We start from the raw sequence: 15,952 nt of genomic DNA on the forward strand, positions 1-15,952 counted from the left end.
TGTCCCCTCTGGGGACAGATTCCTGGTTCTAATATGGAAGTCAAAGGCACATGTGGATTCATTTTAGATAAACTGATTTTATTCTGTTGAAAGTGTCTCTTGTGTGAAATGAACACCTACACAGGCTGGCTTGGGGGAGGGAGAAGTGCACAGTCTTACGCCCCTGTAGGTCGGAGGGGGAGAGAGAATTCCTGAGCCCCGCTTCTCCTTAATTGGCAAGAGAGGATGGCACAGAGCTCACTTCACCTTAGCCCACTCTGAGGGACAGAGGAACAGAAATGGTGGACGCTGAGGCAAAGGGGGGCACCTTGGGGTGATACATGGACTAGCGCTACCTTCAACTTTGAATAGAACCCGGGGATGCTCTGTCCTGGGCATGTCAGAGGCTGCAGGCTGAGGTGGTCCTCAAGGCCACGGGTCAGGAGCCAGGGTACTAGCCAGGGTCAGAGGTCAGGAGGTCCGCGGTTGCTCTCTGGGGTCAGGGGGCAGAGATGGGACTGTTCCTCCGGTTCAGAGGGCAGGGGGTGGGAAGACTGTTCTCTGGAGTCAGAGATCAGGACTTGGGAGTGGCTTTCAGCCTGCACCAAGCCCCAGGCTCCCAGGCTCTCTGAGTAGAGCTCCTGGTTCCGCTCCTTCCACCGCCGGAACTTCTCTCCAGTCAGCTCAGGGTCGCCTAGCACTTCCTCCAAGGCCTGCAGCTCCTGCAGCTTTGCCTGTGAAGAGGGTGGGGGCTAAGGGGTCATGATCACCCAGGGAGAAGGGCAGAGCCCAAGCCCAGAGCTAACTCTGGAGTCCGGTGCTTAGAACCCAGCACCTGGCCCGGTCTAGCACTGATCGATCCTTAAATTGAGAGTCTGGCTCTGGGAACCTAGAACTTGGCCCAGCCCACAGCTGAGCCCAGAGCTCAAGGCCAGGAACCAGAGCCGAAAGCCCAGAGCCCAGTCCTTCACCACGCCCAGTGCCCTCCAGCTGACCTTGAGTGTGCTCTGTAGCGCGCGCACGCGGTGCACTCGTTCATTGAGCTGGGGGTCTCGGTTGCGCCGCATAAAAGAGCTCCGCCATTGTTCATGAGTGAGAGGCTGTGGCTGGCCCAGGAGGGACACGCCACCCTGCCTCAGCCCCCACACCATTCCTTCCAGTGCCCCTTCACTGTTGTCTGTGGGAGGGGGGGGAGCAGATGAGGATGTGCCCATCCCAGCCCCCACCCCCACCCCCCACCCCCACCATCCATCCCAGCTCCCAGCCCCAGCACAGCACCTGTTGGTGGGCCAAAGGAAGTCCGTGGGCCACCCTGCATGGGAGTGGCTGCAGGTAATGTGTCTCCATGGAGTGGACTCCAAGCTCGGGCTTGGCTGGGCTGTGGGCAGGGTAGAAGGAGAGAAGGGTGGCATTCCGACCCCCATGGTCTGCCATTTGCCCCCTACCAGTCTCCTACTCACCGAGCCCGAGCGGGACCCAGCCTCATCGTCAGGATCTTCTGCTTCTGTCTCACTGTAGCAGTCTGGGGGGGAGGACAGGAGCAGTTGGGGAGCCCACTCAGCATCACAGGGTTTCGGGAGGCCAGGGAGTGGGCTAGAGCATTAGAGTTCCCAGCCCCCATTCCAGGAAAGACAGAGGCTCAGCTGAGACCTGGTGAGACACCCACCTTCCTCTCGGGGCAGGGAGGCCCGGCCTGGAGACTGGTACTTGGAAATGCAGGTGATGAGATGGCGGACCCACCTGTGGAGGGGCAAACGGGTCTCAGGGAGCTGCCATTTACTATATGTCTGGGCTTTTCACCTATATCGTCTTCTGATTTAATCTCCAGAGCACTTCTGAGAGGTAGGAACCCTTTTATTTTATTTCATTTTATTTCATTTCATTTCATTTCATTTCATTTCATTTCATTTCATTTCACGCAGGCTCCATGCCCAGTGTGGAGCCCAACACGGGGCTTGAACTCGCGATCCTGAGATCAAGACCTGAGCTGAGATCAAAAGGCAGACACTTAACCAACTGAGCCACGCAGTCACCCAGTCCGGCCACGCAGGAACTTTTATTAACCCATTTTATAGATGATGGAACTGAGGCTCAGAGAAGTGAATGCCTTGACTAGCTACTATCTGAGAGCTGGGATTTGAATCCAGGTTTCCAAGCACCCAAGCACTCATGTGGAAGCTGGGAGGTCAGGGGGGTGGCACTCACATGCTCAGATCCTCCAGGGTATCAGCAGCAAAAATGAAGGGTTTGTACACGTCATGGGTGAGCTGGAACACACTGCCAGGGAGCACAGGGCCTGGGTCAGCCTGGCTGTGCCCATCCAGAACTGGACTGGGAATCCCAGCTACCTGCTGCCCCCGCTTCCCTGCTCTCCCTTTCTTGCCCGATCCCCCCAGCTTATCACAGTCCAGGACTTAACTACTTTTTCTTCTGATCCTGTCCACTTTCCAGACTGTAGTTGGAAACATTGATGAGGCCCTCAGCCTTCTCATCCTGGGGGGGAATCATAGCGTGAGTGTCAGCTTGAAGGCCCAACACCCTGGAGGCCTAGTCAGGTTCTTGGAGCGGGGGAGGGGAGAGGGTGTGTTCTGGGCTCTCCAACCACAAATCTCCCCTTGCCTAGAGCTCAGGGCAGGAATCTGGGGTGGGGGCAGGGTTATGACCAAGGGGCACCTTTGAGACAGCAAAGGGGAACCAAAGATATCCAGGCAAACAGCCAGAGAGAAAAGACTGCTTATACATTTGTTCTGTCGTTAGACACACACAAAGCTGCTTCATACCCCTGAGCTTTGCAAACGCTGCTCTCCGTTCCTGGTTTTTTCTCCTTTCCATCCAACTAACCCCCAGGCGTTGATTTCTCAGGGGGCCTTCTCCACTCTTCAGGCTGGACTGTCTACCTCTGCTGGGCTGCTCCCCATCCCTGGGCTTTTCCTTCATCATGGCCTGTGTCCCCTGAACTGTCCTTGAGTGTGTGTACATCCTCCCCCCGCCAGCCTAGAGGAGCAGGAACTGCCCAAGTCTTCCCTGCGTCCCTAGTACCCGGCTAAGAGCTGGGTACACGGTAGGCACCTGAATGTTTGTTGAATGAATAAACAGTTGAACAAATGGCCCATCACTAGGACAGACAGAGTAACAGAAGAGGAAGGAGAGGTGGGCAGAATAAACGTGATTCTTTCTGCACTGCCCGCGATACCTTTCCCAGACTGCTTTTCCACACACATTCACTCATTTCTCTCCAAAAAGCATCCTCGTTTTACAGATAGGGCTCGGGGGGCGGGGGGGGGGGGGTCTGCGGCCTGCCTGTGACCACAGATGGAGTGGATGGTGGAATAAGGACAAGAACCACGGCTCTGACTCACGTGCTGACCTGTGTTGGGGTGGGGGGTGGTGCTCACCTGGGGCTGGCGGTACCAGTAGAGCGTGTGTCTCTTGAGCACGAACCAGCAGCGGCGCCAGCGCGGACCCATGAAGCCACCAGCCACCTTGCGCAGCAGGAGCCAGCCGTCACAGTCTGGCTGGCCCAGCTCCCGGCATGACACCCGCCGGCGACTCAGCCGCGTTGCCACACCTGCAGCACAGCACGGCCTGGGGGATCAGGGACCGGCAAGGCATCCTGGACCCCCAAACCTGCTCCCCACTCCCCCACCAGCGTTCCCCGGTGATACGGCTGAACCCAGACTCTACGCCTGAAATGTTACAGGTGTCTCCCTGAGGTAGGGCTGGCTCTTCCCGTTTTATTTATTTATGTATTTATTTATTTTTGAGAGAGTGCAAGTGGGGGAGGGGCAGAGAGAGAAGGGACAGAGGATCTGAGGCGGGCTGTGCGCCGACAGCAGTGAGCCCGATGCGGGGCTCGAACTCACAAACCACGAGATCGTGACCTGAGCCGAAGTCGGCCACTCAACCGACTGAGCCACCCAGGCGCCCCCGACCCTTCCCATTTTGGAGACGAGGAGATGAAAAATCAGAGGATAAGCCATTGGCCCAAAGTCACAGAGCAGGTGAGAGGGCCAGGCTGGGAGCACAGGTCTGTCTGACCCCAGAAACAGCTGTTCAAGAGAAGCTGTGTGTGAAATGTGAGGGGTGGTCTTGCCAAGCACTGTAAACACTTCTAAGAGCTCATATCAGGGGACCTCCACCCAGTCAGGTACATCTTTTACCTTTTGACTTCTTCTGACGAGGGACAGGACTCTGAAAAGACCATAAGGGGTTAGAGAAGGATCTGGGGCCAGAGCCACATACCCCTCCTCGCTGAGCCCTCACCTTACCTTGTCAGGGTGCTCCTGGGGTTCCCGAGTCATTGCTACCCCTGCTGGGAGTGTGGCTGGGGGTGCAGGGAAAATGGGTAGGGATTCAGGGTCAAGGGAGGTAGAGTCTGTCAGGGAGGAAGGAGAGAGAGGAGGGCCCGTGAGCCTAGCCCCAGGCTGGGCAGTAGGTTGAGGGTGTTAGAGTCTGGGGATCAGAGCCAGGCATCCCACATGCCTTGCCTGGGTCATCTACCACCTGGTGGGAGTTTGAAACTACCTGTCCAGGCAGCGCTGGGTCCAGGACTTGGGTTTGAAGTCAGGTCGAAGGCAAAGACGTCTTCGGGTGGGGCCCTGGGGAGAACAAGGGGAGATGAAAGGAGTGAGCCCGTGGCTCCCCCTCCTCCCCTTGCACCCGCAGCAGAGCCATTACCTGGGAGACTGTGGGGTGAGAGCCAGCGAGGAGATCGTCAGCTGTGGGGAGCCCAGGGCCCGAGGAGGGGTCTGGGGAACAACCAGAAATGGTGACAGAGCTGATGACGATGGGGGTCTGAAAGCAGTCTGTGGGCAGGGCTGAGGGACAGTTACCTGTGGGGGGGTCTTTGGTACTGGGACCTTCTTCAGCACTAAGCTGACCCCGGCTGGCTCTCGAAGCAGCTCCCTCACCACGTTCTTATGGGGCCAGCCCACCTGGGGGACAGGGCAGGGGGAAGGACAGGGACTCTGGGATGATGGAGCTGGCCAGGAAGCTCTGGAGTAAGCCAACAGCCCTCGCCCTTGGCCTCCTGCCACTCCTCCTCCAGGAGGCCTCCATCAGCCCCTATACCTTGCCTCTGCCAAGGCCACTCTGACCTGTGGGAGCTGGCTCACTTCACGGGAGGCAGCTCCCACAGCCCTGGTCTCCCCAAGGTACCCTCCCCACCCACCAGCCCTGGGCTCTACTCAGTAGCCCCTTCACCTCCCGCCGTGTCCCTCTCTTCCTCACTCACCACCACCTGCTCGTTGACCTGGACAATCTCGTCTCCAGGCAGGATCTGCAGCCGGGAGTCCGCAGGGACCTGGTATGGGGGGTGGGGCTCATAGGGTGTGCTTTCCATGGGCCTGAAGCCGGCTCAGCCGGAGGGTAAGACGGCAGCTGAGAAGAGCGTGGGATTCTCACCTGAGTGCCCACGCGGGACACGAAGTGCAGGCAGTTACTGGTGGTGTGGATTTCCAGACCCTGCCAAAGCAGAGGCTGCAGTCACTGAGAGTATGAGGGAACTGGGATTCTTGGGTCGGGGGAATGGGGGAGAGAGCTGGCCCCAGGTTGGCACTGCCCACCTCGCTGTGAGACCTAGGGCCTGCCACTCCTCTCTGGGCCCCTGCCTCCTCGTCCAGTAAGGGCCAGAGGGAAGCTGGTCCCCTGACTAACGAAGTAGGAGATTCCCAGCAGCCCTCCTGAAGGGACAAGCAGGGATGGGGCAGGGACGGGGCAGGGACGGGGCAGGGACAGGGCAGGGCTGGAGGCTCCTGTTTTCCTAACTAGTCAAAGATTAAGGCAGAAAAGCCCATGTCCTTTCCCCAGTCCCCTAACCTGCCAGGTCTGTGTCCAGGGCTGGAATGTGTCACCTGAGACCATACCAGCTAAAGCCCCTCAAGACTGGAGAGAGTGCTGAATGACAGTGTGTCCCCGGGAAAGTTCTCTGGGCCTTTTTTAACAGCTGTACAGAAAAGGCCTTCCAGCCGTAACAGTACAGGGTTCTGTGGGATGCTATAGCCAAATCCGAGGGCCCGGACAAGGCCACCAAGGGGTCAGCGCTCACCAAAGGATCGTCCAGCTGCACACGCTCCAGCACAGCCGTCTGCTCTAGAAGCTCCTGGGGGCTGCAGCTCAGGATGGCATGGCAGATCTCTACCACGTGGCTGCACTGGGGGAGGGGGAGCAGGATGTCTAGCCTGAGCCCCCATCCCACCACCACCCCTACTCCCCACTCAACCCCACACTCACAATGCTCAGGACTTTGCTCTCCTTCTCAGCTGCCGGACTGTTCTGGAAGCAGAGAGGACAGTTTTCTCTGAGTCAGGGGCACTGCCTTCTCAGAGGACAGGGTGGGCTTCCCCAAAGTCCCTCCCTGCGTCCTGCATGCTGGTCTCCTCCCAGAACTACGGGGCCTCAGAGCTTTGGCTCCAAGGTCTCGTCCCCTGATGCCAGGCCCCAGAAGTCACCACACATGCCCTCCCCCACCCCACCCTCTCCTGAGAGTCAAACTTTCTGAGCTGCCCCTGCCAGCTAGGAGACCCCAGGCCCCCACTGCCCCCTACCCAGCGGCCAGGCCTCTCTTCTTCCTGCCTCTGCCTCTTCCCAACCCCCACAGCCCATCCTGTGCTGATTCACAGGTTATAAAAAGCTCTAGCCTGACTTGGTCCCTACAAACTGGGCCAAGCCTGGCCCCTGGTTCTTCTACCTCCTGCAAGGCCTGGCCCAGCTCCGCGCACAACTCCCCAATCTTCTGGCAGGCCGAGAAGTCGTTTAAGTGAGAGAAGAGGTACCTGACAGGGGAAGTATGGAGCAGTGGTTAGGAGGCTGTGCTGACCGGTCAAGTCATGGAACCGCTCAGAGCCAACGACTCATTTGGGGATAGATAACGCTTACTCTGACGGTTTTGATGGGGGCAAAGAAGATGATGGATAAATCTAAAGAGCTTAGCACCAGACTTATTTGTCAAGTGCCTGATATGTCCCAAGCCCTGTTCTAGGAACATGATTACAGCAATAATGATATAACTTCAGCGGCTGTGAGGTGTCTGGAGCTCTAAGAACACCCAACAGGGAAGGCTTCCCAGAGGAGGTGACATTTGAACTGGGACCTGTGGGACAAGCAGCAGCACTGAAGAGTGGAGAAGCTCTCTATGCAGTGCTATGAATGAGTGGGAACCCAGGCATCCCGGTGCCCCTGCACTGACCAAATAACCTCTTTGCCCTGCTCCACAGTATCTGAACAAGAGCCAAGCTCTGTTCTTCTCTCCCACGCCCCGGAGGACGCCAGGGATGAGAAGGGTCCCTTCACCAGTCAGCCCAACCAGGGTCCTGGGAGGAGCCCGAGGTACCTGTTGAGCCAGAAGAGGAGGGCACGGGCCTCATGCACCAGTTCCACAGCCGCGCTAAGGACATCAGCAGGGGGCTCAGCACGGCCTTCCAGGTGGCCTCCGACTAAGCTCTGGAAGGCCTGGGTCACCTCCAGCAATCCCTCCGTCAGGCTCTGCAGATTCTCTGTCTGTCGCCCAGAGCTCTGCGCCAGAGTAAAGGCAGGTTATCTCCTGACAGTGGCCAGCCCCCCATCAGCAACCCCCCAGGTGGATGGAAGCTGCAGCCAGTGTGGCCACCATTCACTCACCAAGGCCCGGAGCTGTTCCACCCCCTCCAGGATGAGCTCCTGGTGGCCCAGAGGCCATACGGTCAGAGCCTCAAGGCTTTGGGGACAGAGCTGGAGCAGGTACTTGCCAGGCAGCTCCCAGTCCTCAAAGCAATAGTCCTGCAGGGAGTCATGGAGGCCTGGAGGGAGAACAGGGGCCAGCATGGAGGGAGCCGGGAGTGCCAGGGCCTTTCGGGCCACTTTTTCACCCCCACAAAGCCCCTTTCCCTCCTATCTGTTCCTAGCATCAATCTGGGGACCCATTTCACAGAGGGAAACTCTGAGTTGCCCTCAGCTACTGAGTTGAGTAGAAGAGTAGAGGATAATGGCTCTCAAAGGGTCTCCAGAGCACCTGCAGTGACAGCCTCACTGGAGAACTTGTTAGAAATACACAAATTCTCGGGGCGCCTGGGTGGCTCAGTGGGTTAAGCGTCCGACTTTCGGTTTTGGCTCAGGTCAGGATCTTGCGTTTTGTGAATTCAAGCCCCGCATGGGGCTCGGCGCTGGCAGCACGGAGCCTGCTTGGGATCCCCTTTCCCCTCTCTCTCTGCCCCTCCTCCACCCGCAGTGTCCCTGTTTCTCTCAAAAACAAATAAATGAACTTAAAAAACCCCCACAAATTCTCAGCCCCACCCCCTGAACCAGAACTCCGAGTAGGCCCAGCATTTTGCATTTTAACCAAATCTCTAGGTGCTTTACTCAAGTCTGAGAACCGTGGGGATGGTGATAAGAGCACAAGACCTTGGAGTCAGGGAGACCTGAGGGCTAGTACGTGAGCAAGGAACTTAACTGCTCTATGCCTCAGTTTCCTCACCTGTGAAATGGCAATAATAAAAGCACCTACCTTCTAATCCTGTGGGTATTAAGTGACATGACTGAGATATGTCAAACACTTGGCCTATTCCCAGGTTCATGGTAGACAGTAACAGCCACCACAGTATTATCACCAGACTCTTTAGCCTGGTCTGCAAGGTCCTGTATGATCCGGGCACTAAGTCCCTGTAGTGTAACTCCTGAGATGCTTTTCTGCCTCAGGGTCCTGGCATGTCTTATTTCTTCTGCCCAGACTGTTCTAGCTCCCTCACTCCCCTTTTTAATTCAACTGCCTCCAGGAAGCCTTCCATGACTTCCCAGGGTAAGTCGGAGGGCTCTCCTGCTCCCTCTGCCCCGTGCCTCCGCTAACACCTGCACTTGAGCATCACCTGCACTTGAGCATCGACCTCTCCCACTTGGTCACCCCCTCAGGCTCTGGGCCATAACTAACTGTTCATCTCTAACTCCAGCCCATGTCTGGCACAACGCAGGCCTAAAATAGGGAAAATGTCTATTGAAGGCTTATTATGTGCTGAGCGAAATGTTAAGGGCTTTACACATATTAACACAATCGGTTCTCACTGAACATAGGAGTTAAAGATTATTGTTATCCCCATTTTATAGGTGGGAAAATTGATAAAAATAGAGATTAAGTAGCTTGCTCACTCTTTGAAGGAATTCCTTCCATTCCAAGTCAGGCTCCATCATTGGGGAATGTGAGTGTCACTGACAGCTCTCCTTCATCCCCTTGTTTGACATTAAGAACACTGGACTAAGAGTTCATGGACCTGTTATTCCATGAGCAGCTCTTCTGCCATGTACAGTGACCCTGTTGTGCTGCCTTCCTCCCAAAAGGCTCCTACATTGAGCCACACATACGAGGCACCTGCCATGAATGTCTCGTTTTGTCTACTTCATGAGATCATTGTTGACTTTCTCATCATGTGGATAGAGAAACTGAGACCTCTGGTCACAGAGCTGGTGAGTGGAGGGGCGCGGCCTGGAACCCAGCCTGGGAGTCTGACTCCAGCCCCGAATCCCGCTTTTCAGGGGCTGGTGGCCCGGAGCCTGCTAGCAGCCTGCCAGCAGCGCACTCTGCTCCCATCAGGAGGGGGACTCCCCTCCCCTCTCCCAGCTGCACTCCTGGCCCGTTTCCCACCCACCGGGGCTCACTGCCTCTGGCCAGCATCTCCTCCCCTGAGGCCCCCAGGCTGGGGTTGTGCCAACCCCTTCGGTGTGACTGGGGCTTCTGCTTCTCTCACTGGGAGCCTCAAGGTGAGAAGGGAAAGGACAGGAGGACCGGCCATATTCCAAAGCCCGAGAAAGTCACTTCCTGGCTCAGTGCGTCAGTTTCCGCTTCTGGAAAATGGGTTTAATAACAGCCCACTGAGCCCTGGGGCGGAGGGGAGATGAAGGAGATTGAGTGGGCGTGGGCCACCCCCCTGTTTTCATTACACAACCACCGCCTCCCCACGGCCACCTTGGCAGCCCCTTGCGATGCTGGGGCGATGAGTGACCCCCTTCTGAGTTCTCGGAACCCCCGGGGTCATCTCGCCTATCCTGCCTAGCACAGTCCCGGGTGGGTAAAAGGCAGACACTCTATAAATTGTTGACTAACCGACAGACCTGGAATGTCCTTTTCCCCTTTCCTCTCCCCGTCCCCGGACCCCTCAGGCCCAACTCTGCCCAGGCCCCACCCACCTCTCAGCCAAGCTGCCACCTTCGCGGGGGTCCAGGTCGCCACTGGCTCCATGGCCGAGACCGGCCCGCTGGGATCCGCTCCCGCCCGGTCCCGCCCGCGCAGGAATTTCCGCTCCCGGAGTCCGGCCTGGGGAGAGGCGGGGGCCGGGGCGGGGCTCTGGGCGGAGCCACCAGCTTACCTGGGCCCACGTGGACGGCCAGGTGAGGCGCGGCGACAGCCATTGGCCCCCCCGGCCTGTCCGCCTCCTGCCCCGCCCTTCAGGCGTCCTTAGGCAGCGGGGCCGCTGGACCCGGAGGCGGTGTCACTGGTGACTCAGGCGACTTTAGAGCGCGCCTGGGATCCCGCCCCAAGCTGGATTGTCCTTTAGGTTCCGCAGGAACAAAACAAAACAAAACAAACACAAAACTGCATAAAGGTGAGCAGTGAGCTCAGCAGCAAAGTACAGAAGTTCGAGAGCCAGAGCTCTGGCTGCAAATGCCAGCTGTGCGGCTAGTTAGCTATGTGCCCCTACCTACCATATGTCAGTTTCTCTGTTAAATGGGTTGCGGTGCAGAGTACCTGCGTTAATAGCTCTAAAACTTCTCGAACAGGGATTTTTAGCACCCCCCCCCCCCCGCCCCGTTTCTGCACACAGACGCTTTTTGGCTATGGACCCTTTCTCAGAATAGTGCTTTTGGAAGCATTAAAAAATGCTGGAGATTACAAGGAAGAGAATTATAACCAAAATATACTTAAAGACACAAATTTATGATTGGGGCGCCTGGCTGGCTCAGTCGGTAAAACATGCAACTCTTGATCTCCAGGTTGTGAGTTTGAGCCCCTTGTTGGGTGTAGAAATTACTTGAAAAAATAAAATCTTAACCGCCCCCCCCCCAACATTTATGATATAGTAATGGGTTTATTAGCATGAAAATAACAAGACTGGAAGTTAAAGTTAAATTTTCCTTTTCTTTCATGCTTATTTTTATTTTTGAGAGAGAGAGGGAGGGAGGGGCAGAGAGAGAGGGGGGACAAAGGATCCAAAACAAGCTCTCTGCTGACAGCAGCAAGCCTGCTGTGGGGCTCTAACTCACAAACCATGAATTCATGTCCTGAGTCGAAGCTGGACACTCAACTGATTGAGCCACCCAGGCCCTATCTTTTCCTTTTTTAAGGAAATTTTCCTTTTCTAAATTTTCCTTTTCTAATGATATCAGCTAAACTGTGGGGTGGTCTTTGACTCACCTTTTCACATGTATTTATCAGTTAACCACTAAATATAAGGAATCAGAAGAATAATGGAGAAGCCTGGGTTACTGGTGTGAGAACAAGTGGATTTACCATTTGGTCACTGACCTTCTACTGGGCTCAGAGGTGCCCAATCAATGGCAGCTATGTCGCAGGAGTGTCTGAAGGAGTGTGATTTAATGGTGGGCTAATAACTATCACGATTCTGAAACAGTTATGAGCATATATAATGTTGAGACACTTGCAATAACTACAATTTGAATGAAAAAATCTGTGATTTAGAGGCGCCTGGGTGGCTCAGTCAGTTGAGCGGCTGACTTTGGCTCAGGTCATGACCTCACGGTTCATGAGTTCAAGCCCCACGTCGGGCTCTGTGCTGACAGCTCAGGGCCTGGAGCCTGCTTTGGATTCTGTGTCTCCCTCTCTCTCTGCCCCTCCCTCTCTCAAAAATAAACATTAAAAAAAATAAATAAATATTAAAAAAAAAATTTTTTTTTTTAAATCTGTGATTTCAATTGGTGACAAAGCCACAGATACTGCTAATACTTCAATCCATATAGAAGGAAGTGGTAAATTTTGGTTACAGTTTAGTGAAAATATATCACTTTTTTTCCCATCCAAGTTTATCGGCCCTCTGTATTCTGAATCCCAGTTAAGAGCTTTTCTCTTAGAACAACAATCTGTGACATACGATTTGTAGCTATCACCACCACCACCACCACCATCCCAGGCCAGGAGACTCCCAGGACTTTGGAATCAGACAGAATCACTTCCATTTGCTGTGTGACTGCGCCCAATTTCAACACCTCTCTGAACTGTTCCTTCCTGTCTAAAACAGAGACACTTAGACCTTAGTGCTGTGAAGATTTCCTTGAAGTATGTTGAAATCTGTCAAATGGGATGGCTCTGAGCTATGATTATTGCTTTAGTTCTATGGAGAGGGGCCTGGGAAGGCTTCCCAGGGCCTGCCCCTCTGACTGTGTCACTTTGGAATCCCTACCAGTGCCCCAGCACCCAGCCTTCAAAGCCTGACATGATCTTGCCCCCAAATCCAAATTCTGCACTTGGCCTACGGATGGCCCATATAATAGGTGTGTGTTAGTTGCCATCATTTAATAATTTCACATAGAAATTGAGTTCTCTGGAACTTGGCCCACTCCCCTGGCTCCCTCCTACCATTACATGCAGCATCAAACAAGAATGCAGATTGTTATCTGCATCTTTCAGGGTCCCCGCAGGTACCTGCAGGCTTGGCTCCCTCGCTGGTGAACCAGCAGGCTCCACTGTGCAACACAGCCCTCCCCTCTCTGGCTTCGTCCTTGGCCCCATTCATGCATCCTCATACCCTGAGCTGCACGTGTCCTTTCATCACTCCTCCGTTTTGCCCTCTTCCTTCAACAGCCTCCCTGCGGCGCTCTGGGGAAGCCCAGTAAACACACACCTGTCTCCACCACCCTGATTTCATCAAATATCTACCCTGAGCCAGCCTGAACACACAGTCCTGTAGGGCAGAAATAGACAGGAACTCACCACTCACATGCACCCCTAAAAGGATTGGGGGCCTGACGTCCACAACATTGCCTTTATTTTTAAAAAATGTTTATTTATTTAAGAGGTCATCTCTACACCCGACGTGGGACTTGAGCTCACAACCCCAAGATCAAGAGTCGCATGCTCTTCCGACCAAGGCAGCCAGGCGCCCCACATAACCTTGCCTTTATTTTCTGCCCCTAGCACCTGGCAGGGCTAGGCAGTTAAGGGCAGAGTAAATGGTAGCTTCTATGTTAAAGGTAGTTTTCTGAGTTTATAAAAGTTCCTTCTGCATCTTTGTTGTAAAATATTCAAAGGTTAGCAGTAGGTCATTATACCTCTATTCTAGGCCCAAGTGGGGACCACTGTAAAGTTTCCATTTTCTGCATATGCAGGTACTCTGTATACTATTCTGAAGACATGTTGTTGTTGTTGTTCATATTATAAGATAACCAATACCAAATGAATTCATACATGTTAAGTGCTTATAATACTGCCTGGCACAGTCAGCTGTTTTTTAGCATGCCACGGACAGCTCTCTTAATCAGTATATGCTAATCTCCTTTTACTATTGTCCCCAAGCCAAGAATAGGAAAGTCTCTGCGGAAACTTCATCTTGCAGAAAGAAGTGATATGTGCCCTCCCCCTCCCAAGGTAATGGGCGTTGATGTAACAGAAACCAAGTGAAAAGGCTCACCAATGTTCAGGGGGACCGGGGAGGGCTAATAAGGCACCCTGCCCCTCCTTTGCTGAGGGCTGACTGGTGATATCCGACCATCTGAGGAGTAGGGATAGAGCCAGGACCCGGGCTGGGGAGACCCTCCCAGTACCTGGTCCAGGTCTAAGACTCCTGAGCGCTGCCAGGCAAGGCCTTTCCTGCCCTACCCAGCCTGGCTTCCCTGGTGAGTGGGGGAGGTGCTGCTCAGGCCTGATGCTGATCTCTCTTGACAGCTGCTCCTGAAGCTGGCAGGATGGGCAGGGGGGGGAAGGGACCAGATTTAAAGGTTCAGCTGCCCCGCCCCCTGCCAGACCTGGGAGGGCAGACGCTGGTGAGCATCCTCTGAGGTATGGCTCCCATGGATATGAGAGGTCAGACACCTCTATGCCCTGATTTCCACTCCTTGGTATTATGAACACCACTAATCCTCATTCCTGCTTCCACCCCACAGGCCGCCAAGGAAGACTAGTGGCACCCACCATGAGATTTCGACGCCTGACCCCTGGCTACTTCCGGGTGCTACAGGTAAGTACCTCTAACCTACGGCTTCAGCCACGGACCCCCTCTTTCCCCTACCATAGCTGGGCTAACACCCCCAGCATCCAGGCTGTCACGTTTCCTGCCGCCTGAGCGGCCAGGGCCCAGATGGGCAGTGAAGCGAGAGGGATTGGGGTGGAATCTCCCTGGGGCAGCAATGGCATCCATATCTCCTTCACCCAGCTGTACCCTCTCAGCTCCTTCCCACCCCCCACCTTCCCAGAAGTCTCAACTGACCCCTCAGATGGACCCTCTGTGTACCTCCAGATGCAGATAGCTGGGGAGCTCAAAGCAGAGCCCCGGAGTCCACTGGCCGGGGTAGTGGCTACACTGCTGGCTGTCCTTGGACTGGGTGGCTCCTGCTATGCTGTCTGGAAGATGGTGGGGCAGCGGCGGCCGCCACAGGCCTGATGATAAAGTAGGCAGCCTCACGCCCGGGTCCTGGGGGAGGTGACTCAGTGGGGGCTGCAATCTCGGGAGCCCACTTCTTTTCTGAGGGTCAGTCCCTGATCTTCCCTCTCCCCTTCACTGACCTGGGCTCCATCTTGGGGCTCCAGCTCAGATGCCAGGACCCCTGAGGGAAAGCAAGGCTGTAGGTTCCAAAGCCGGACCAAGTGGGGAATGGACACCCTCGGCCCTGTAAACAAGAGTAACAGAGAAACCCCTACAGGGCGGGAGTTTGGAGGAGTGGCCTGGAGGTTAGAGAGTCAGAGACAAGTCCTCTTCATCCAGTTCCTTTATTGGGAGTGAGGGCACCCAGAAGAGGCCATCCACTCCCCAAACCCAGGGCCAAAATAGGTTGGCACAGTCTTTGCCAGCCTAGCCCTTGCACCACTGTCCATGGGCAGTTCCCCTGCCCTACATCCTCAGGCCATGTCAGGGAGATGTGTCCATCTCGGGGGCCTCAGTGGATACTTCTGTGGGCACAGCCAGCCGCTGGGGGGGCACATAAGAGCCCATACCCGCTGCCCTTTCGGCCTCCTCCTGACTGTAGGGCTCCACGCTCAGCTGCCTTAGCCTGGTTGAAAGAAGAGAGAGAGTTGGGAGCTGACCAGATGCAAGCCCTGTCTGCCCAGCACCCGTCCACCAGTCCTCTCCTTACTCCTTCATACCTCTTCTTGTGGTCTTTGGATCGGAAGTGGGTCTTCAGGGTGGTGGAATCGACGAAGTACCTCCTGTAGGGATGGGAGGTGGGTAAGGAGGAGAGTGAGGTGATGCATCTCAGGTATGCCTATCTCCCTGACGCGGGGCTCTGAGCCTGAAGTGATGGGAGGTCAGCAGACCCCGCGCGTCCTGGGACCCGGACCTCACGCCCCCGTCCCGTCCCGCGTACCCTTCTCCTCCCCAGGCCAGGCCCGGCCGGGACTCACGCGCAGGCCAGACAGCGATGCAGGCCGCCCCCTGGCAGGTCGGGGTCGGGCTCGGAGCCCAGGTCTGGACGAGACCGTGCGGGAACCTGGGGCCGCAGCTCGCGGTGAATTTCGTCCAGGTCCGGCTGCCGCCGCTTCGCCTTCATCTGGCGGGCCAGGGAGTGGGCTCGGTGAGCACCCGTCCGACGGGAGCGACCCATGGCCAGTGACTGCGGGGCCAGGGGGCCCAGAACCGGGATCCGGGTCAGGGGCACACGTGCGGGCGCTTCCGGATTGCTGGATGACGTCAAGGACGCCCGGGGGAGGAGCAGGTTCTTCCAGACTGCCTCAGATGACGTCACTCGCGCAGGCTGCTCCTTGAGCGCCCCCAGGCGGCGGTCGACGTCAGAGACGGAGCGCCGGGCGGGGCCCAAAACTGCGGCTTCCGCTCAGGGCGAGGCT

At 55.8% G+C, this 15,952-nt stretch overlaps 3 protein-coding genes across 3 annotated transcripts; 1 reads left to right on the top strand and 2 right to left on the bottom strand.

The window, feature by feature from the left end:
• Positions 1-57: 57 nt before the first annotated feature.
• Positions 58-10,260, bottom strand: CNKSR1 (connector enhancer of kinase suppressor of Ras 1). Its single transcript, XM_078452170.2, has 21 exons — positions 10,129-10,260; positions 7,597-7,754; positions 7,310-7,491; positions 6,668-6,752; positions 6,211-6,252; positions 6,026-6,130; positions 5,383-5,442; positions 5,213-5,281; positions 4,812-4,913; positions 4,657-4,727; positions 4,504-4,577; positions 4,248-4,354; positions 4,140-4,170; positions 3,375-3,547; positions 2,399-2,472; positions 2,185-2,256; positions 1,646-1,719; positions 1,440-1,501; positions 1,258-1,357; positions 975-1,156; positions 58-713 (listed from the first exon to the last, which is right to left on the bottom strand). The coding sequence occupies exons 1-21, from the start codon at positions 10,178-10,180 to the stop codon at positions 444-446; spliced, it is 2,145 nt and encodes a 714-aa protein (XP_078308296.2). The 5' UTR covers positions 10,181-10,260; the 3' UTR covers positions 58-443.
• Positions 10,261-12,992: 2,732 nt separating this feature from the next.
• Positions 12,993-15,579, top strand: ZNF593OS (ZNF593 opposite strand). The gene is made up of 4 exons (XM_060624635.3): positions 12,993-13,951; positions 14,056-14,129; positions 14,409-14,559; positions 15,490-15,579. The coding sequence occupies exons 2-3, from the start codon at positions 14,085-14,087 to the stop codon at positions 14,550-14,552; spliced, it is 189 nt and encodes a 62-aa protein (XP_060480618.1). The 5' UTR covers positions 12,993-13,951; positions 14,056-14,084; the 3' UTR covers positions 14,553-14,559; positions 15,490-15,579.
• ZNF593 (zinc finger protein 593) lies at positions 14,863-15,834 on the bottom strand. Its single transcript, XM_060624632.3, has 3 exons — positions 15,512-15,834; positions 15,254-15,316; positions 14,863-15,159 (listed from the first exon to the last, which is right to left on the bottom strand). Exons 1-3 carry the CDS (start codon positions 15,709-15,711, stop codon positions 15,018-15,020), a joined length of 405 nt encoding a protein of 134 aa, XP_060480615.1. The 5' UTR covers positions 15,712-15,834; the 3' UTR covers positions 14,863-15,017.
• Between the last annotated feature and the right edge of the window lie 118 nt (positions 15,835-15,952).

Source organism: Panthera onca, chromosome C1, assembly GCF_046562875.1.
Source record: "Panthera onca isolate mPanOnc1 chromosome C1, mPanOnc1 haplotype 2, whole genome shotgun sequence".
NCBI classification, from domain to species: domain Eukaryota; kingdom Metazoa; phylum Chordata; class Mammalia; order Carnivora; family Felidae; genus Panthera; species Panthera onca.